The following is a 20,195-nucleotide window of genomic DNA, read 5'->3' on the forward strand; positions in this document are numbered from 1 at the left end:
AATCAGTTCTTATTGAAGAACAAAAAAATGTTCTAAGTCCACTGTTATAATATTTTCATTTTAAAAATGCCTTAGAACAGCCTCATAGTTGTGCAGATAAAGATGGCCTAAAAAGTTCCCAAATTTTCCCTTGTCTTGTCCAATTCTGATCCAAACCGTTTACTAATTTTACCAATTACATTGCTTAGGTATCGTTTTGTGCTTGCCTGCCTCGTTGTGGTGACTATAGGCCACAAATCGAAAGACTCTTTGTAGTCCGTTGGACATTCTGTGATCCAATCCTTGAGTTAAACTAACTAACTAACTAACTCCTTTGTTTGTTGTTACCCATGAATGAAGCTCTTTCTATTGCTTAAATGTCCCCCACCCTTGTCGAACCTTCTTCTTTAGATGGTAGGTAATGAAACGGCCCATCTCAGGCCCATTTATTAGTTTTTGTTTTGTTTTTGGGTTACGGTGCTCTTCCCTGCACCATAACATTACCCACTCTTAACTCCGTCGTCGTCCCGCCGGTTTCACTGCTATCTCGAACTTGGTCGCCGCCATCTCTCCTCTTTGATATTACGTGGTCCACACCAGTATAAGCCACGTGTGTATGTCGTCAGTTCCACACAGAGCACTCTTTGCTTTCTCTCTCAACATCCATCTTTCTGCTTCCTCTCCAACCTCTTCTCTTCTTCTCCGATCATCTTCTTCTCCTTACTTTACCTTTGCTCGCTCTTTCTGTTTTAACTCCTTCGTCAGATTATCTCCCTCAGATATGCCTAAGAAGCAGGTTTCATTAATGCTTTCCTTAATCTGGGGTTAATATAAACAGTTTGTCAAATTTTATCGATTTCGTTATGACTCCCTCAGAAAAAACTGTACTTTCTGGGTTTTGTTTGCTTCGTCGACAATGTATTAGTTTGTGGTTCAGTAATATGACTTTCTGGGTTTTGATTATCTGGAAACGAGTTTGAATTTTGCATCTTCAAAAAATTGAAACTTTATGTGTCTTCAGTCTTGGGTTGTGAGAGTTTCTCTTGTTGCTTTTGGGTGTATATATAGTACCTGACTATCTTTTCTGTATTGGTTGGCAGCAAAAGAGAGCTAACGCTGAGCAGAAGTGGCAAGTAAAATCGAAGATGGATGCTCCATCTGAATCCAGTGATCCTTCTGTATCCGTTGTTGCAGAAGCAGTAAACAATCAATTTGGTGGGTTGAGTCTTGCGGAAAGCAACACTAATGTTCCAGTCTTACCGAGTCAAAGTACAACAAGCAACAAAACTCTTCAAAATCTAGTGTGGAAGCCTAAGTCACATGGAACACTTAGTGGATATTCTTCGGCAACACAAGTTGGTAAAACGTCAGCTGTCTCACAAACAGCTTCTTCTGGAGATGGTCTTAATCTAAGCAATTTTTGCGGGTCGGAAAATTTTACGGTGGACAAATCGACTTATTGTCATGCTCAGATCAGAGCCACTTTCTATCCTAAATTTGAGAACGAAAAGACTGACCAAGAGGTAAACTTTATAGTGCCCTGCTTGTTGTTTGTAGCACTTATTGTTAGTTTGCTTTATTTACGCTTATCTTGATTTTGGCAGATAAGAACAAGAATGATTGAGATGGTATCTAAAGGATTGGCAACTCTGGAGGTATCAACAACAACACCCAATATTTGAATATCTGTATTGACACTCTCAAGTTTTAACTGTCTACGAACCTGTTTTAACGCACCTTTTACAGGTATCCCAGAAGCATTCAGGCTCTCTCTTTATGTACGCCGGTCACAATGGGGGTGCATATGCAAAGAACAGCTTTGGTAATATGTAAGCTCATTTAATCTAGCTTCTTTTATTCCTTCCTTGATTATTGATGAGCTCTTCACAAAGAATCTTAGACAAAAACCCAATCAATAAACCCCAAACTCAAGCTTTATATTTGGTTTACACTTTTCATTTATTTTCACTTAGAAGATAGATTACTTCTTCATTTTAGTTTCATAGTTAGTCATTCCAACAAAATATCTTATGTTTTCTCTTTCTGGAGTTTGTTGCCTGCTGATGGTATTCCCTATTCATGTTGCGTTTATGGATAGGGAATACCATCAGCAGATGGTGATTGCAAACTGATGTTGTGTAGTTCTTTATGGTGATTGCAAACTGAGTTGGCGACCAAACGGTTTCTCATATGCCAACCCAATATTTCATTTGCAGTTATACTGCAGTAGGTGTTTTTGTCCTTTCACGGGTGTTCAGGGAGGCTTGGGGAACTAAAGCTCTAGAGAAAGAGACAGAGTTCAATGATTTTCTTGAGGTATTTCCATGGACAGAGCTTTAAACAACCCAAATTCTCAATTACTGCCAGAAAAAGTGAGCTCATGATAAGTCATTTTCTCCCAGGAAAATCTCATGTGCATATCTATGGAACTGGTTACAGCTGTTCTTGGAGATCATGGTCAACGCCCACTGGATGATTATGGTAAGTTTTTTTGTTTTGTTTTCGTTATGTTTCTTACTTGTGAAAGTCAGATAAGTCTGCTAAAGATGTTCAGTTAAAAAGAAATGTTGATTTGCATCTTGCAGTAGTAGTGACGGCCGTTACCGAGTTAGGTAATGGTAAGCCCAAGTTCTATTCAACTTCCGAAATAATTGCATTTTGCCGGAAATGGCGTCTACCAACAAATCACATTTGGCTGTTTTCCACAAGGTACCCTAACCACTTCCTGTTCATTTCTGCTATCATCTTTAGTGATCTTTACCGTACTTGCCATTCTTCCTTGGGCCCTTGTTGTTTTAAATAGAGTGCTGGTGAAGAAAGAGTTTGAAATACTTTTAGCTAATTTTCGTTTTAAGAATTTAGTTTTTCTCTAGCTGAGGTTTTGATATCTCGGGACATTTTTTGTTGTACAGCTTGAAAGACACATTTTCCTAAATATACAGTAAGAATGTGTTATAGAATCTGGTTGATACATTTACTGGTCTAAAATCCATCAACCTTTAGAGTTTTTTGGTCCTACTAGGAGAAAATATATGCTGATATGTTTGGATGAACACTGTCCATAGCTTTTTTACTAGACAGCTTATTGTTGAGGAAAATGAAAATTTTAACAGTGGTGGTTGCATGTATTTTGTTAACATTTTATGAAGGAGATCAGTGACCTCTTTTTTCGCCGCGTTTGATGCACTCTGTGAAGAAGGGATAGCAACCTCAGTCTGTAGGGCTCTTGATGAAGTAGCTGATATATCAGTTCCAGGTAATGTTTTTCTTTTTTGGTATTCCCTTTTGCTATTTGGAGAATTCATAGTAGTTTCCAAGGAATTTAACTTGATGAAATTCATTGAACGAATTATTTCTGCGGATGAAAATAAGCAGGCTCAAAGGACCATGTTAAGGTGCAGGGTGAGATATTAGAGGGTCTTGTTGCGCGTATCGTGAGCAGTCAAAGCGCCAGAGATATGGAAAATGTCTTGAGAGATCACCCTCCTCCACCCTGTGATGGAGGTGCACTATCTTATTATTATTCAGTATTTACTTTTAGTTTTCATGATAATCTACTTTATCAAGTCCGTGTAGATTAAAAAAATTATTTTGCTCGCTTTTAATATTTCAGCTAATCTTGATCTGGGACTCAGTCTAAGAGAGATATGTGCTGCCCATAGATCTAACGAGAAACAGGTTCTAAAAGAAATTTAAATCTGACTAGCTTTTATCAAGTGGAAGTTTTATGCTGCCATTTCTTGATAAAGATTTCTCATTCTAGAGGGTCCTTTTTTTCTTATATATGGTGCTGTAGCAAGTGAGAGCACTTTTGAGAAGTGTTGGGCCAAGCTTTTGCCCCAGTGACTTGGATTGGACTGGAGATGTATCTCATCCAAAAAATGCTGACAAATCTGTTATAACAAAATTCCTGCAATCTCAGCCTGTAGATTATTCAACTAGTAAATTACAGGTAACTTGAGATTATGTCTTTGTTTAGAAATAGAATCGCTGAAATTATTGGATATATATTTATCACTTGCAGAGTTCTTTCATATTTAACCATTTCCATTATCTATGTGCTTTTGAGTTTTGATGAGCAACTGAATTGTTTCTTTTTAACAGGAAATGGTACGCTTGATGAAGGAAAAACGTCTTCCAGCCGCATTCAAGTGTTACCATAATTATCATAGGGCTGACGACGTATCGCCGGACAACCTATTTTATAAATTAGTTGTCCATGTGCATAGGGATTCAGGATTTAGGCGTTACCAAAACGAGATGAGGTTATCCTTAAAGACGTCTCTACTTATGTCTGTTTGATCAAACTAAGAATATATTGATTTCTGTTTACTGAAATAATTACCGTGTTTCAGGCGCATCCCTAGTTTGTGGCCTTTATATCGAGGTAAATGTTTTTGTTTGTTTCTTATTCTTTAGCTTTGCTCTAAATTTTCATTTCTGATTCATTTGCTAGATTTTAATGATTTTGACATCTTTTGGGAAGTTGTCTTTGTGAAAAATAACTTTTTTAGGAAATTAAATTTTCTTGGACGTTTCAGATATGGTTGTTGTGGTACCTTTTGGTCTCGCTACACAAAGAATAATTGGACATATGAAGAAAATTGGAAAAATCTGGTCTATAGGCCAATGCCATCTGTTTTTTTGTTTAACTATATTAGTTAGTGATCTTCTTTTTTCTTTTCAGGTTTCTTTGTTGATATTAATTTGTTCAAGTCAAACAAAGGGAGAGATCTGACGGCTCTGAAAAGTATTGATAATGCGGTCAAAGATGCCAGTGAAAATGATGCTCAGCGAGGAAAGCATGATTTGGCTGATGATGATGCTAACTTAATGATCAAATTGAAGTTTCTCCCATACAAGGTATATCTCTGGAGGTCTCTTCTGGCTCGAGAGATTTGTGATTTTGTTGCAATTTCCTACCTTTTTTATTGCATGATTATCCTGAATTCCTGATGTTGGACATGCGTTCAATTTTCTTACAGTTAAGAACCTTTTTGATCCGTAATGGCCTATCAGTTCTCTTTAAAGAGGGGCCAGCAGCTTACAAAACCTACTACCTCAGGTGAGCTGCTTTCTTTGTATGAATATATACATATAGAGTGATGTGTCAAATGTTGTAGTGATGTTTCTTTGTATTAACTTGCATTGCATTGTAAAACAAAACGGGGAGAATAGTTGTGCCATGCTCATTATGTTTTTTGATTATTTAGGAGCTGACGTGATCAAGCTTTAAATTTTGTTTTTTTTTTTGTAATATTATTGTTGTTTCTGCATCCAGGCAAATGAAAATCTGGGGTACGTCAGATGGAAAGCAGAAAGAACTTTGCAAGATGCTTGATGAATGGTACCAGAATCACACTACTCTACACATGTAGCCTAAGCTTATATAGTTTTGTTAAAACTTATTCCTGAGCAAATGTGTAACCTACTGCCTAGATGCTGCCGTTTGTCTAATATTTTTTTCAGCTTTTTGAATCTGGATTGGCATCTCTTCTTCTCTTCAAACTACAGGGCTGCTTACATAAGAAAAAAGTGTGGGAATGATCAGCTATCTTCATCAACATACTTAAGTGAAGCTGAGCCATTCCTGGAGCAGTACGCGAAACAGAGCCCAAAGAACCAGATTTTGATAGGGGCTGCTGGGAACCTAGTGAGAACTGAGGACTTCTTAGCCATTGTTGACGGTGATCTAGATGAAGAAGGCGATCTTGTGAAGAAAGGAGTGACACCAGCTACTCCTGAGCCAGCTTTGAAGGAAGCTGTCCACAAGGATGAGGGGTTAATTGTATTCTTCCCAGGTACTCCATTTGCATTGTCTATATATCATCTCATGTATTCTGGTTGTTGGTTTTACTTCATCTTTGTGGCAATGTTTTATATTGAACCTACTAATAGAGTAATAGTAGTTTTCATTATCTTTCAATAGATTATAGATGATTGTTTTAGTAATTCAGATATTTGTCAAAGATCAAAACTTTTTCCTTCTCACCAGAATTAAGAGCAACATATTGTTAGAAAGAGAATGGTGGTATATCTTTCTGTATATGTCAATTGATATAACATTTCTGTTAATCTGTTTTCTTGTGATATTTATAATTCTAATGTGTTCTCAGGGATTCCTGGATGTGCTAAATCTGCACTTTGCAAGGAGTTATTGAACTCCCCAGGAGGCTTTGGAGATGATCGGCCAGTGCACACTTTGATGGGTGATCTTGTCAAAGGTATTTTAAAGTGTAGGGTTTTTTTTTTTTGGATGAAAATTGCTCTGGTCTCTCAATTTTAGTATGCCATCTCATGCAATATTTTACATACTGGGCAGGAAAATATTGGCCAAAGGTTGCTGATGAACGTCGTAAAAAACCACAATCAATTATGTTAGCTGACAAAAATGCCCCAAATGAAGATGTCTGGAGACAGGTAATTAATTCTACGCTGAGAATCTGTTACAACCTCACATTGATTAGTATCAGGCTTATAAAATTCTCAGGTAGTGCTATAAGCCGGATACTCATTACTAATCTCTACCCATGGATCCTCTAAGAGTGGCTTTGTAGGAGTAGATTTTTATCAGAATCTTGGCAACTATTGTTACAGTCGTAACAATTGCTTTGCTGCCTAATGGTTATTAAGATTAAAATTTGGTTCCATGAGACCCTCGCTTGGTTTGCTGAAGACAATCTTTTTTCGACTACTTGTAACCTGCCTTTAATACATATATATATATATATATGTGTGTGTGGGTGTGTGTGTGTGTGTGCATAGCTTGTATTAAGCCGAGTTAGTGGCTGACCTGATATATTTCCACATCTTGTGTTTCTTAACAAGTCTCATTCCATTATTATTCTTGTAATTTCCCTATAGATTGAAGACATGTGTCGGAGAACTAGGGCTTCTGCAGTTCCAATCGTTGCGGATTCTGAAGGTGTGTAATTATGACCCATTCTTTATTGTATTTCATTTACTAATCTTCTTGTGTGCTGTTTAATATTAAGTTCATTCCATAATATTTGACCTTTAATTGATTGGATGACCCTGCAAACGCTTTGAGTATAAAAGGTTGAAAGATCATTTATCTTTTACTGAATTTGTTCCCGTTTTGTTCGTATCTAATCTAAGCTTAATAGTCAATATTCTTGCAGAAGAGTACAGTTAGAAGTTTATACTTTGCTTAAAACACACAAATATATCGTTCTGCTTTGTTTCCGCAATTACTGCCTTGTATCATCCTCTGTATTCGTTGTGATCTTTTGCTTGATATATACTTTTGGCCCTCTTTGACTGCACAGGAACCGATACAAATCCATATTCTCTTGATGCGTTAGCTGTTTTCATGTTCCGTGTACTTCAACGAGTTAACCACCCGGTATGCAGTTGCATCTTATACACAGTTTATCTTCAACTGCATCATCCAACTTTTATAACAACCCTATTCAAATTAACAAACTATCGTTTGATTCATATGCAATGAATATTGTTAGGGAAAGCTCGACAAGGCATCTTCAAATGCAGGCTATGTGCTGTTGATGTTTTATCACCTTTATGAGGGAAAGGTATCATCACATACACCACAACTTTTCTTCAAGTATATTTATGATTTGATCTCACATTTAACTGAACGGTCTTTAACTTCCAGAACCGTAAAGAATTTGAGAGTGAATTGATTGAGCGCTTTGGCTCCCTCGTCAAGATGCCACTGTTGAAATCAGACAGGTATATGGTGACATCAGATGTGACCTAACAAACTCGAACTTGGCACAGCTACCAATTGCAACTTCGTATTTAATTAATTTGTAAACCACTTAATTAATTGACTTTTCTTTGCGCATATACAGGAGTCCTTTACCTGATCCTGTTAAATCAGTTCTTGAGGAGGGCATAGATTTGTTCAATCTCCACAGTCGAAGACATGGGAGGTGGGTAGCCAACACTACCATTTTACATGATTACTTGAAAAGTTGAATAATGGCAAACCGTAACAAATGGAAGGCATTAATAACAATTTAGCAAAACCTAACGAGGAACACATCATGTTAGTTTATCCTGTGATTAGATGTACTTGGATCATGTTACTGGAGAAATCGTACACATGAGTGTGCTCACGGACGCTTTTGTTTCTTGTTCTGAAGTTCTCTATTCATCTCTAACTTTTGTTTGAGTCCTTTTGACCTCTTTTCCTTCTGATTTTTCTTGCTGTAGACTCGAGTCGACGAAAGGAACATATGCAGCAGAGTGGACCAAATGGGAGAAACAACTACGAGATACTTTAGTTGCAAATTCGGAATATCTCAATTCTATTCAGGTAAAAGATACTTTAGTCATTGAGGGTTCATGAAAAGCTACAAATCCATGCTATAGTATTTTAGCTGCGTCGATATTTCTTCAGCACATGATAAATGATTACAAGAAGAAGGGATGCGCATATAATGTCTTTGTTTTATGGTTTTAAACTTTCAGATTCGATTTGAGTCTGCAGCTCACCAAGTGCGGGAAGAGCTCAAAAGAATCGCAAAGGGTGAATACAAACCACCAAGTTCAGAGAAAACAAAACATGGGTCTATTGTTTTCGCTGCCATCAACTTGCCTGCTACTAAAGTTCACAGTCTTCTTGAAAAGGTAACCAACCAAATTCTTAAACTACCATGAAAATGAAAAAAGAAAAAGGATGTTCATATTCAAAAACTAAAAGCTGTAAGTTCACAAACTTAAATATGACTGTTATTCCTGCCCCGATTTGTAACGGTGTGAGCTCACATCATTTTTTTCCTTTTATCTTATGCATCAGAGAACTCAAGGTTATTTATGGGCTTTGTTGTTAATAGATGTTTTTTTTCTAATCAGTTGGCCACAGCAGACCCAACAGTGGGATCTTTTCTAGAGGGAAAGAAAAATAGAATACAGGAAAAGCTTGAACGGTCTCACGTGACGCTTGCCCACAAGAGAAGCCACGGCGTAGCAGCTGTGGCCAGCTATGGCCAGCACTTGAACAGAGAGGTACCTGTAGAGCTCACGGAGCTCATCTACAACGACAAGATGGCTGCTCTAACTGCACATGTCGGATCTGTGGACGAGGAGACCATAGTCTCCAAGAACGAATGGCCACATGTTACGTTGTGGACCGCGGAAGGCGTTACTGCAAGAGAGGCCAACACGTTACCTCAGCTTTACGTAGAAGGAAAGGCGAGTCGCTTGTTGATAGATCCTCCGGTCTCAATCTCGGGTCCTCTGGAGTTTTTCTGAAATAAAGTTTTAACATGGAAGTTGCTATCTCTTGAGGTTGCTCATGGAATGGGACACTTATGGTAGTTATAATAAACAGTTTCCATTGTCATGAGATTTTGAGGTTAGTCTTTGGGACTAGGAAGGCTTTAGGATCACTCCTGACTTATCAAAAAAAAAAAAATTTATTGAGTATTAACAAAGAGGACAATGTTTATATATGGGGAGGACAATGTTAGTTGAGTTTGCATGATCAGTAGCTTGAGTAACCTCAATTAAAAGGTGTGCTAATGATAGTGATTAATGTTTTGAACATACACTAAGGATGTCGTATGGTTTAAGTGGACCATACTCGAATTCAAATTAACTTGAGTATGAAGTTTTGTTACCTTTATTATGAAACACAACCGAGCCGACCCAAGGCCCAAGAGAGAGTCGGCGGAACAGGGGCATAATCGTAATTTACAAAACGATATTTTATGGTTAACCCTAGGTTTCGATGGATTCAACACTATAAAAATAAAGAGTCGTATCCCGTGTCATCATAGCTCGCTCATTCATTGGACCATTCTTTCTTATTCACCCTAGCCGCTGCACACTCCTATCCTTGCTTACATCTTTGAGGTAAGCGTCTTCGATCGAATCTACGATCTGTTTCTTTCTCTTTTGCTTACCTTTGCTGAGACTGTTTTGATCCTTTTCGTTTGCATGTTACCCTCCTGTCTCAGTTTGATTCTTCTTTACCTGTATCTCTTTTATGATTCGATGCTATTTTGTTTGTTAATAGATCGTTTTTGAGTATCTCGTCTTTGATATATAGTTTATCGATTTCTCGATCATCGGATTGATCTGGTTCTGAGATTTTTATATTATTCGATGGATTATTATTTGGATCTGAGTGAACTAGTTCTGCTGTTGTTATTAGGATGTATGTGATTATCGATTTATCTTGTGATTGGGATTTTCAGAAGCAGCTTTACGAATGTATTGTTCCTTGTTGATATCAAGTTGTGGGAGCTCTCGGACTTTTTTTCTGTAGAGCTCCTCGATTATTTTGTATGAATTTAGCTCGCTTAGCTCAGCGGTCAGAGCACCACATCTTTGTTTTGTGGTAGAGATCGGTTCGACTCCGATAGTAGCTTCTTACTATTGATTGTATATGTCTACTGTTTTGATTGACTCCAATAATATGATTGATCTTTCTGCAGATTGTTTTTGACGAGCAGCCATGGGTAAAGAGAAGTTTCACATCAACATTGTGGTCATTGGCCACGTCGATTCTGGTAAATCCACCACTACTGGTCACTTGATCTACAAGTTGGGTGGTATTGACAAGCGTGTCATTGAGAGGTTCGAGAAGGAGGCTGCTGAGATGAACAAGCGTTCCTTCAAGTACGCATGGGTCTTGGACAAACTTAAGGCCGAGAGAGAGCGTGGTATCACCATTGACATTGCCCTGTGGAAGTTCGAGACCACCAAGTACTACTGCACAGTCATTGATGCTCCTGGTCACCGTGATTTCATCAAGAACATGATTACTGGTACCTCCCAGGCTGATTGTGCTGTCCTTATCATTGACTCCACCACTGGAGGTTTTGAGGCTGGTATCTCCAAGGATGGTCAGACCCGTGAGCACGCTCTCCTTGCTTTCACCCTTGGTGTCAAGCAGATGATCTGCTGTTGTAACAAGGTAATCTAATCTTCTTTTATATCCTCTAGTGTGAGATAATTGCTTGTTTCTCTGGTTGTGTTCTGTCTCACTAACTTGGTTTCTTCATGTTGTTTGTAGATGGATGCCACAACCCCCAAGTACTCCAAGGCTAGGTACGATGAAATCATCAAGGAGGTGTCTTCCTACTTGAAGAAGGTTGGGTACAACCCTGACAAAATCCCGTTTGTGCCCATCTCTGGATTCGAGGGTGACAACATGATTGAGAGGTCCACCAACCTTGACTGGTACAAGGGACCAACTCTCCTTGAGGCTCTTGACCAGATCAACGAGCCCAAGAGGCCATCAGACAAGCCCCTTCGTCTCCCACTTCAGGATGTCTACAAGATTGGTGGTATTGGAACGGTGCCAGTGGGACGTGTTGAGACTGGTTTGATCAAGCCCGGTATGGTTGTGACCTTTGCCCCCACAGGGTTGACCACTGAGGTCAAGTCTGTTGAGATGCACCACGAGTCTCTTCTTGAGGCGCTTCCCGGTGACAATGTTGGGTTCAATGTTAAGAATGTTGCTGTGAAGGATCTTAAGAGAGGGTATGTCGCCTCCAACTCCAAGGATGACCCTGCCAAGGGAGCTGCCAACTTCACCTCCCAGGTTATCATCATGAACCACCCTGGTCAGATTGGAAACGGTTACGCCCCAGTCCTCGATTGCCACACCTCTCACATTGCAGTCAAGTTCTCTGAGATTTTGACCAAGATTGACAGGCGTTCTGGCAAGGAGATTGAGAAGGAGCCCAAGTTTTTGAAGAATGGTGATGCCGGTATGGTGAAGATGACTCCTACCAAGCCTATGGTGGTTGAGACTTTCTCCGAGTACCCTCCTTTGGGACGTTTTGCTGTGAGGGACATGAGGCAGACTGTTGCAGTCGGTGTCATCAAGAGTGTTGACAAGAAGGACCCAACTGGAGCCAAGGTTACCAAGGCCGCAGTGAAGAAGGGTGCGAAGTGAACTCCCATAATCAAAATTCTATCCTCAGATGAATCAAAAAATGTTGTTAGTTTGTTTACTTTAGTTTGGTATTTGGCCGCTTGTTTGTGTTACAGCTTCGTCACTTCTCCGTCAGAGCGTTGTTCCCGGAATTGGGTTCTTGATCGGAGGTGGCGGAGCTACTTAGCACCCGAGCTTTTTGTCTTTTGCCTTTAAATTCTGTTTCGAATTTGAACCTTTTTTGGATTATTGTGACATTCCTGCGGATTTATTCTCTTATCTTTGTTGGATTTCTCCATCATCATATATCATCTTTAAACTCATTCTCCCGGTCTTTAAACTATGCATATGAAATTTAGCATTGCAGCATATAAATTGACATTTTTTTTGCCACTCCAAAAAGAGATATTAATGTAATTTGTTTAATAAACAGGTAAACTTCCCATTTAACTTATGTATTCGGTTCTTATATAATGGAATCATTGAAGAAACTTGACACAGTTTTCCTATGGGATTGGTTTCTTGAGATGCACCGACGAGATGTGACTGTGTCATGTGGTACTTTGCTATTTCATTGTATGGTTTGTTTATTTTCTTTACGGCTATGTTTGAATATCTGATCCGACCTGCAAACAGGACTATCCTATCAAATAAAAATCATAAAGGTACTCGAACATTCTGCTACTATACGATGTAAAATGCCACTGACAATAAATTGATAATGTATTAAATCAACCAATTTTGCTACATCAACTGAACGCGAATGATAAAATAAATAAAACAATCTATCACATCAACCAGTTTTGTTTGCTTTATTTTGTGAACGATATGATGGATTCTTCATTAAAATTTAAAGGATTACATATAAGTATATGCAACTCTACCTAATAATTATACACAAATTGAGTAATATAGTGGATTTTTCATTAAAAATTCTACTTTTTTGTTTAATTTCATTAAAATTAATTAGCTTTTATTCCTTCACGAGCTTTAGGCCTAGAAAACAAATCGTTAATAGTTACAAAACAGAAAACTAAATTTCCGGAGAACAGAAACAGAAAGCAAGGTCGAAGTCGGGCGGTTAAGCAAAAACAAAAAATCAGAACTACTAGCTCCAGCGAATACAAAACTCCCAAATTTGTGACTACGCCGCCAGATAGATTCTTTTACTGGAGTATTCAGATACCGTCTCCTAATGGTCACCAACGACAAGTCTAACCCGCCACAAGTTTTTCTAAATAAATGAACTAATTCTCTGACATTGTGCCACCCAATTAATGTCAAATATTCTTCCTAGCAAAACGACATACTCAGATCCAAGCTCTTGTTCTCCGAAACCATGAACCGGAAAGCTTTTCCGAGTTAAAGCAAATTTTAGATATGGTCCAGCGAAAACAAAACACGGTGACTAGAAAGAGGAAGAGGCTCAACAACCTCTCAATCACCAGAACTCCTGTTAGCCATCTAAGATCATGAGAAAGATCTACCGTTGACCATCAAAACACTCATTGAAAAACCCACCAATCTGCAAGCGTCTTCCACAACTTCCAAGATTAAGCCGTGAAAGACTTCAATGCATCTCCAATGGTGTCTTCAAACCAAGAGGTATGAGAACCAAAGCCTTTTGTCTGCTGGAAAAGAGCCACAACAGCAACGCCTACAAAAGAAAATCACACCGCTCTGAAAACAAAGAAGAAAGTTTGAAATATGTTTTTAATTTTGGAAAGAATCTAAACCTAATCAGTGATCGAGTTACCAAATTTAGATATGCAAGATATGACAAATGCCGCAGTTACAATTGCTGATTGACTTCTGCTCTTTATAATAAGGATTATTTTGAACATAAAAATAAATAAAAAAATTTCAAACAACTTCGGATTAGTTAATTCATTAAAGATACGTATGTATCACAATTAATAAATTTGTAAGTTTTTATCCTCAATTTTTTTTTTGTTTCAACATATTGTACATGCTCAATTTCAATAGCTTAACATAAAACTAAATTAGATTGTTACTAGAATTTATTTATTGTTTAAAGTGTAATAATAACAATAAATAAATTCTAGTGGCTTACTTGAATTTTTGTCAACTGGTATATGTGATCGTTTTTAAATAATGCGAAATAAATATGATCACGCGCGGGATTTTTGTGGAAACGTGTTTTTGGTTGAAAACAGTGCTTTTGGTGGGTTATACAGTCCACACAATTTTGGTAAACGCGCTCTTCGCGCAACTGATGCGTGTGGGTTTTATATCCATTCCATAGTCTATTCTGATGCGTGTGGGTGTTCTAATATTAACATATCGTGTGGGCTGTATAATTTAATTTAGACCCAAAAATATTATTTGTATAGAGCCCATTCCATAGCCCATAATCTCAGAATAGATTATTGTGTTATTCAATTTAAGGCGAACGCATACTACATTTACATTTATTATTTTTCTTTGGTATCCTATTCTGAATATTGTATTTATCCATTTTGTGGTTTATATAATATACTTTTCTGCATCTATTTGGTTAATTAAATTATTTTTCTCTTTCAGTTTAGTGAAACTATTATTAAAAACGAATTCAATTAGATAAACTTCTACTGCTTTCATAGCGAAATAGAAAAAGGAAAAATGTAGACTTATCTATATTTACACTGAACTTTTGCATTTGAAGTGAAGTCGTTGAACTTGAAACTCAGTAAAAAGAAACAAACACGATCGTTGACATGAATGGTTCCGTCTTGACTGATTCGTAGATGGAAACTAGCCATACATTGTGGGCGGCACTTCATGAGAAAAAAATCAAGTTTCTTTAGGTGATGACTGTGTAGGCCGGATTCAAGGTTTTGCATACCTTGACTAATAGTGATTAACTGGGTTTGATCATGAATTGACCGGACTTGATCAGATTGGGCTTGTGATCATGGCTTGATCACTGAGATCATATTAGGATTGTTTTGATCATGGCTTTGTCAGCTTGATGATCACTAAGATCAACCCTGAAGTGTTGACTAAACACAATTATAAATTTAGTTTTTCTTTTAAAATAAAATAAGATATAAATCCTCATAAAACAAAACATTCAATCCGTGTACTTCAATTACGATTGGATCACAGCTCAAATGAGCATTCAAATCTCATCCTTGTAGCACTATATACTTTCTCTCCATTCTAAAAATTATGATTTATGTAGTAATGTTTCTTGTCATGTGCTCTGAAAATGTTCATAATCAAAACACAACTTCAAGGCAAAAAAACAAAAAGTTCGGGTGCTAAGTAACATACTCTCCAAAAAAGTTCATAATCAAAACACAACTTCAAGGCAAAAAACAAAAAGCTCGGGTGCTAAGTAGCTCCGCCACCTCCGATCAAGAACCCAGTTCCGGGAACAACGCTCTGATGGATTAGTGACGAAGCTGTAACACAAACAAGCGGCCAAATACCAAACTAAAGTAAACAAACTAACAACATTTTTTAATTCATCTGCGGATAGAGTTTTGATTATGGGAGTTCACTTCGCACCCTTCTTCACTGCGGCCTTGGTAACCTTGGCTCCAGTTGGGTCCTTCTTGTCAACACTCTTGATGACACCGACTGCAACAGTCTGCCTCATGTCCCTCACAGCAAAACGTCCCAAAGGAGGGTACTCGGAGAAAGTCTCAACCACCATAGGCTTGGTAGGAGTCATCTTCACCATACCGGCATCACCATTCTTCAAAAACTTGGGCTCCTTCTCAATCTCCTTACCAGAACGCCTGTCAATCTTGGTCAAAATCTCAGAGAACTTGACTGCAATGTGAGAGGTGTGGCAATCGAGGACTGGGGCGTAACCGTTTCCAATCTGACCAGGGTGGTTCATGATGATAACCTGGGAGGTGAAGTTGGCAGCTCCCTTGGCAGGGTCATCCTTGGAGTTGGAGGCGACATACCCTCTCTTAAGATCCTTCACAGCAACATTCTTAACATTGAACCCAACATTGTCACCGGGAAGCGCCTCAAGAAGAGACTCGTGGTGCATCTCAACAGACTTGACCTCAGTGGTCAACCCTGTGGGGGCAAAGGTCACAACCATACCGGGCTTGATCAAACCAGTCTCAACACGTCCCACTGGCACCGTTCCAATACCACCAATCTTGTAGACATCCTGAAGTGGGAGACGAAGGGGCTTGTCTGATGGCCTCTTGGGCTCGTTGATCTGGTCAAGAGCCTCAAGGAGAGTTGGTCCCTTGTACCAGTCAAGGTTGGTGGACCTCTCAATCATGTTGTCACCCTCGAATCCAGAGATGGGCACAAACGGGATTTTGTCAGGGTTGTACCCAACCTTCTTCAAGTAGGAAGACACCTCCTTGATGATTTCATCGTACCTAGCCTTGGAGTACTTGGGGGTTGTGGCATCCATCTACAAACAACATGAAGAAACCAAGTTAGTGAGACAGAACACAACCAGAGAAACAAGCAATTATCTCACACTAGAGGATATAAAAGAAGATTAGATTACCTTGTTACAACAGCAGATCATCTGCTTGACACCAAGGGTGAAAGCAAGGAGAGCGTGCTCACGGGTCTGACCATCCTTGGAGATACCAGCCTCAAAACCTCCAGTGGTGGAGTCAATGATAAGGACAGCACAATCAGCCTGGGAGGTACCAGTAATCATGTTCTTGATGAAATCACGGTGACCAGGAGCATCAATGACTGTGCAGTAGTACTTGGTGGTCTCGAACTTCCACAGGGCAATGTCAATGGTGATACCACGCTCTCTCTCGGCCTTAAGTTTGTCCAAGACCCATGCGTACTTGAAGGAACGCTTGTTCATCTCAGCAGCCTCCTTCTCGAACCTCTCAATGACACGCTTGTCAATACCACCCAACTTGTAGATCAAGTGACCAGTAGTGGTGGATTTACCAGAATCGACGTGGCCAATGACCACGATGTTGATGTGAAACTTTTCTTTACCCATGGCTGCTCGTCAAAAAGAATCTGCGGAAAGATCAATCATATTATTGAGTCAATCAATAAAGGACATATATTATCAATAAACATATTTAATGAAGCAAAATCATCTTTATCATAAAAATTGTTGTAAAAAGCTGCTATCGGAGTCGAACCGATTTCTACCACAAAAGTTGTGGTGCTCTAACCACTGAGCTAAGCGAGCTAAAACCAGCAATTCAAGGAGTTTTTTAGCAAAGAATCCGAGAGTTTCCACGACTTGATATCAAGAAGATGGAAACAAAGGATTTGTTATGCTTCTCCAGGATTACCAAATCACAATATAAATCAACTAATTAAAGCACCACAAACAAATTTTCAAAACAAGATGATCAAAAACTTAGATTACAATCGATTGCACTATTAAACGTAGAATCCACCAATCGATAAAAGCTCTAAACCCTAGATCAGGTATTCAAACGATCGAACAACAACGAAGCATATAGATACACCTAAGAATCAAACCGAGAGAGGAGAGTAACATAGACAAGGGATCGAAACAGTTTCAGCAAAGATCAGCACAAGCGGAGAAGAAAATAACACAGATCGATGATGCGTACGAAAACGCTTACCTCAAAGATGTCGCCAAAAAAGTATATAGAGAGAGGCTAGGGTGAAGAAAGAACAAAGTAATGAATAAACAAAAGATGGGGGATACGAGTTTATTTATAGTGCTGAATAGAAAAAAAAATAAAAAAAATTAGGGTTTAACATAATATTATCTGCAAATTACTATTATACCCCCTGTCTCGCCGACTATTTCCTTTTTATTCTTGGGCCTTGCTTGTCGGCCTAGTTAAAGTTAATTTGAATTTGACTAAACGTTATCAAATTTACAAATCAAAATAAAATCTTTATTTTGAGTAAATTTCACAAAACAAAAATCACTGACAAATTGGTGAAACATCAAACGCTTGTTTCGTCAGATTGAAAACTATGAGAACTGAGAGAAACGTAGATTATACATACAACAGTCATAAGAAGATTATAGAATCGATGAAAGCATGGGAAAAGGATTGTTCCAAAAACGGTCCTTGTCCATGCCTTCAAACTGCATATCCTTGAATGGCTTCTACTAATGCCGTTTCCTCTCTCTTTTATGAACCAATTGTTTTATCTGTTTACTGGTCTAGACAGACTGCTGCTGGTTATTTTAAATATTCAGATGTCTATATATCCAATCTCTGAGCAGAAGAGTAATAGTGTGACTCCAGCTCTTTAAGACTGGCAGATGCATCATCGGCTATTCTAGCCAACAGTCGAATTGTATTCTCGGCCTCTTGATCAAACTCTGCAATTCTTTGTTCTACATGATCGTTTAGTGATGCAAATCCAGAAAATATAGCGGTTTGCTTCAGTTCCGATACTAGTTTCAAAATAGAATCAGCTGCTTGAACCTGCCACCATTGTGTTGAGAGTAACTCAGTTAACAACACAGAAATATAAGCTAGCAATATAAACCACCAAGTTGAAACAACTTATTAAACAAAACAGTATTTGAGGGACTCATTAGTGAATGTTCCTCCATGAGATGAAACACTGATACATATATGCCTAAAAGAGATCACATAAGGTAACAAAGTAAACTTTTTGAACAAAGTAAACATATACTATGGAGAATCATGAGTGAATGTTTCAGTGAAACAAAAAGAGTACAAAGATGTGAACTTTTGAACCCAACATAAGGCGCTACTACCAAAACAAACCATTCGAAACACGTAACAGAGAGATTCAAAACAGTTGGCTACTTGTGAGTTTCAAAACCTTTTAGATTTGCTATAAAGAAATCATTTTTTTTCGAATAGGATGGATTAAAGTAGTCAATTGTTACCATTCTAGAAGCTCGCATCTCCATCATGAATGATTCCTGCGAGTTCTTCATCGGCGGATCACTCACCTACCCCAAAAAAAAAACCCAAACCAAAAGATGTGGTCTCACCTCAGTAAACAGTAAATCTCAAAGCGAGAGATCTATTCACTCCCAAGAGATTACCCGAAAGAAACCAACTTATATACCCACCCTTGCGACATTGACGATTTGCGTGAAGTTATCCACAACAGATGTGATGTCAGATTCTACTCTCTGTAACAAGGCCTTTTGCTTCTGTAATGCCGCGGCCGCAGCAGCTGCCGTTGGTCCACTTCCTCCACCGGATCCGGCTATTCCGCCACCAGAACCACCGCCTTTATTCATCATCGACGCCGGTCTTTGCAGATAAACACAGAATGTTTAAGAAGATGGCTATGGAGGAGGACTCTTTTACCCCAAAAAACCAAAAAAAAAACAGACATGAAATAAGTATATTGGGCCTAAACTATTGGGCTTATATAGTTACTTAAGTAAGAAAAAGCTCTCTCTCTCTCTCTCTCTCTCTCTCTTCTGCTCTGTTCGTGTTCGGTATTGGTATTGCACAAGGTAAGCGATTCGATTTCATACAAACACATCTAAGATTCATCTCCCTACTTAATTTTTTATGTGATCCCGTTCAATGAATCTCGCTTCAGTTCATTCGTTTTAGTTTTAGATTACTTCTGAGCTTCTTTGGAATATCATCGGATCCAATTACTGAATTCGGTTTTTTTATTTTTGTTCTGGGAGACATTGCTTTTGCTAGTAATTGATTAATAAAGCCTTAAGGTTTTGAAAGGTTCAGTCTTTGGGTTTGCAACAACAAAAAATCTGGTTAAAGATAGGTTGTTTCTTATTCTTTTTTTGTGTGTGTGGCTATATAGGTGTTTCTTTATGCTCCCTTTTTAGTGCCATTGTGCATTGATCCTTTTGTAATTTTGTTGTTTCAACGCTTCCAAGTCCACTTTTATTTACACTTTATATCTGTTCAGGACTAAATTTTTATCTCATTGAGAATCGGTTTTTAAATTCTGCTGCTGTTATCAATCAGGTGCAAAATCATATTATTCTTTATGTCTATTGGGGGGTGGTTTTGTTTCGTATATCATATGATGATTTCTGATTGCATATTCCTTTATATTCGACCAGATGGGTAAGATTGCTGATTATTAGTAAGTGCAGTTTTGAGGCTTTTGAATTATCATCATGTTTCCTACAAGTTTTTGGCACTTTTTGTTGCTTACTCTTGTTTTTTCTTTCTCCTTACATATAAGTTTCTCAAATCAGATGTTACCCTAGTTTTCTAGAAATCTTTGCCATTTATTCATGAATGAATTATCCATCAAGTATGTATAGTTGACCTTATGTTTCGAAATAGTGTGGTTAATAAATGCAATTATTTTGCAGTTTCGAAATTGGAAGAGAAGTTCCGGAACTGGTGAACTAGTAAAATTGGTTTGCTACGATGACGCTTGGTGTTCGGCTTGTTGCTCCCTTGATTATACTTCT

The 20,195-nt window shown here is 38.3% G+C and overlaps 4 protein-coding genes and 1 long non-coding RNA gene across 6 annotated transcripts; 3 read left to right on the forward strand and 2 right to left on the reverse strand.

Moving 5' to 3' along the window:
- On the forward strand, positions 489–9,451 carry LOC104766024. 2 transcript variants are annotated; one of them, XM_010489834.1, is made up of 27 exons: positions 489–775; positions 1,080–1,502; positions 1,584–1,634; positions 1,726–1,808; positions 2,196–2,295; positions 2,382–2,460; positions 2,565–2,688; positions 3,129–3,235; positions 3,355–3,483; positions 3,593–3,657; positions 3,776–3,931; positions 4,084–4,244; positions 4,335–4,366; positions 4,667–4,842; positions 4,965–5,044; positions 5,261–5,326; positions 5,494–5,780; positions 6,096–6,203; positions 6,302–6,399; positions 6,844–6,904; positions 7,269–7,345; positions 7,461–7,532; positions 7,616–7,692; positions 7,815–7,895; positions 8,179–8,281; positions 8,437–8,595; positions 8,821–9,451. In XM_010489834.1, the coding sequence occupies exons 1-27, from the start codon at positions 596–598 to the stop codon at positions 9,217–9,219; spliced, it is 3,534 nt and encodes a 1,177-aa protein (XP_010488136.1). In that variant the 5' UTR covers positions 489–595; the 3' UTR covers positions 9,220–9,451. The 2 variants fall into 2 exon arrangements, with proteins under 2 accessions (XP_010488136.1, XP_010488152.1); XM_010489850.1 differs by lacking the exons at positions 489–775; positions 1,080–1,502; positions 1,584–1,634 and having other exon boundaries at positions 1,730–1,801.
- LOC104766042 (elongation factor 1-alpha 1) lies at positions 9,716–12,133 on the forward strand. Its single transcript, XM_010489862.1, has 3 exons — positions 9,716–9,822; positions 10,407–10,888; positions 10,988–12,133. The coding sequence occupies exons 2-3, from the start codon at positions 10,427–10,429 to the stop codon at positions 11,873–11,875; spliced, it is 1,350 nt and encodes a 449-aa protein (XP_010488164.1). The 5' UTR covers positions 9,716–9,822; positions 10,407–10,426; the 3' UTR covers positions 11,876–12,133.
- Positions 15,110–17,498, reverse strand: LOC104766053 (elongation factor 1-alpha 1). Its single transcript, XM_010489871.2, has 3 exons — positions 17,410–17,498; positions 16,344–16,825; positions 15,110–16,244 (listed from the first exon to the last, which is right to left on the reverse strand). The coding sequence occupies exons 2-3, from the start codon at positions 16,803–16,805 to the stop codon at positions 15,357–15,359; spliced, it is 1,350 nt and encodes a 449-aa protein (XP_010488173.1). The 5' UTR covers positions 16,806–16,825; positions 17,410–17,498; the 3' UTR covers positions 15,110–15,356.
- On the reverse strand, positions 17,676–19,122 carry LOC104766062 (mediator of RNA polymerase II transcription subunit 22b-like). Its single transcript, XM_010489883.1, has 3 exons — positions 18,858–19,122; positions 18,669–18,734; positions 17,676–18,234 (listed from the first exon to the last, which is right to left on the reverse strand). Exons 1-3 carry the CDS (start codon positions 19,032–19,034, stop codon positions 18,007–18,009), a joined length of 471 nt encoding a protein of 156 aa, XP_010488185.1. The 5' UTR covers positions 19,035–19,122; the 3' UTR covers positions 17,676–18,006.
- Positions 19,174–20,125, forward strand: LOC109132190. Its single transcript, XR_002037440.1, has 2 exons — positions 19,174–19,253; positions 20,094–20,125. It is a non-coding gene; the product is annotated as an uncharacterized LOC109132190 (long non-coding RNA).

This window comes from Camelina sativa, chromosome 3 (assembly GCF_000633955.1).
Source record: "Camelina sativa cultivar DH55 chromosome 3, Cs, whole genome shotgun sequence".
In the NCBI taxonomy this organism is placed as follows: Eukaryota; Viridiplantae; Streptophyta; class Magnoliopsida; order Brassicales; family Brassicaceae; genus Camelina; species Camelina sativa.

Bases quoted from the DNA above. Each gene is read 5' to 3' on its own strand.
- LOC104766053 (XM_010489871.2), bottom strand. From the start codon at position 16,805: ATGGGTAAAGAAAAGTTTCACATCAACATCGTGGTCATTGGCCACGTC. The intron at 16,245-16,343 runs GTAATCTAATCT...TGTTGTTTGTAG, and splicing joins TGATCTGCTGTTGTAACAAG to ATGGATGCCACAACCCCCAA.
- LOC104766062 (XM_010489883.1), bottom strand. From the start codon at position 19,034: ATGATGAATAAAGGCGGTGGTTCTGGTGGCGGAATAGCCGGATCCGGT. The intron at 18,735-18,857 runs GTGGGTATATAA...TTTTTGGGGTAG, and splicing joins AAATCGTCAATGTCGCAAGG to GTGAGTGATCCGCCGATGAA. The intron at 18,235-18,668 runs GTAACAATTGAC...CAATGGTGGCAG, and splicing joins AGATGCGAGCTTCTAGAATG to GTTCAAGCAGCTGATTCTAT.
- LOC104766042 (XM_010489862.1), top strand. From the start codon at position 10,427: ATGGGTAAAGAGAAGTTTCACATCAACATTGTGGTCATTGGCCACGTC. The intron at 10,889-10,987 runs GTAATCTAATCT...TGTTGTTTGTAG, and splicing joins TGATCTGCTGTTGTAACAAG to ATGGATGCCACAACCCCCAA.
- LOC104766024 (XM_010489834.1), top strand. From the start codon at position 596: ATGTCGTCAGTTCCACACAGAGCACTCTTTGCTTTCTCTCTCAACATC. The intron at 776-1,079 runs GTTTCATTAATG...ATTGGTTGGCAG, and splicing joins CAGATATGCCTAAGAAGCAG to CAAAAGAGAGCTAACGCTGA. The intron at 5,045-5,260 runs GTGAGCTGCTTT...TTCTGCATCCAG, and splicing joins TACAAAACCTACTACCTCAG to GCAAATGAAAATCTGGGGTA.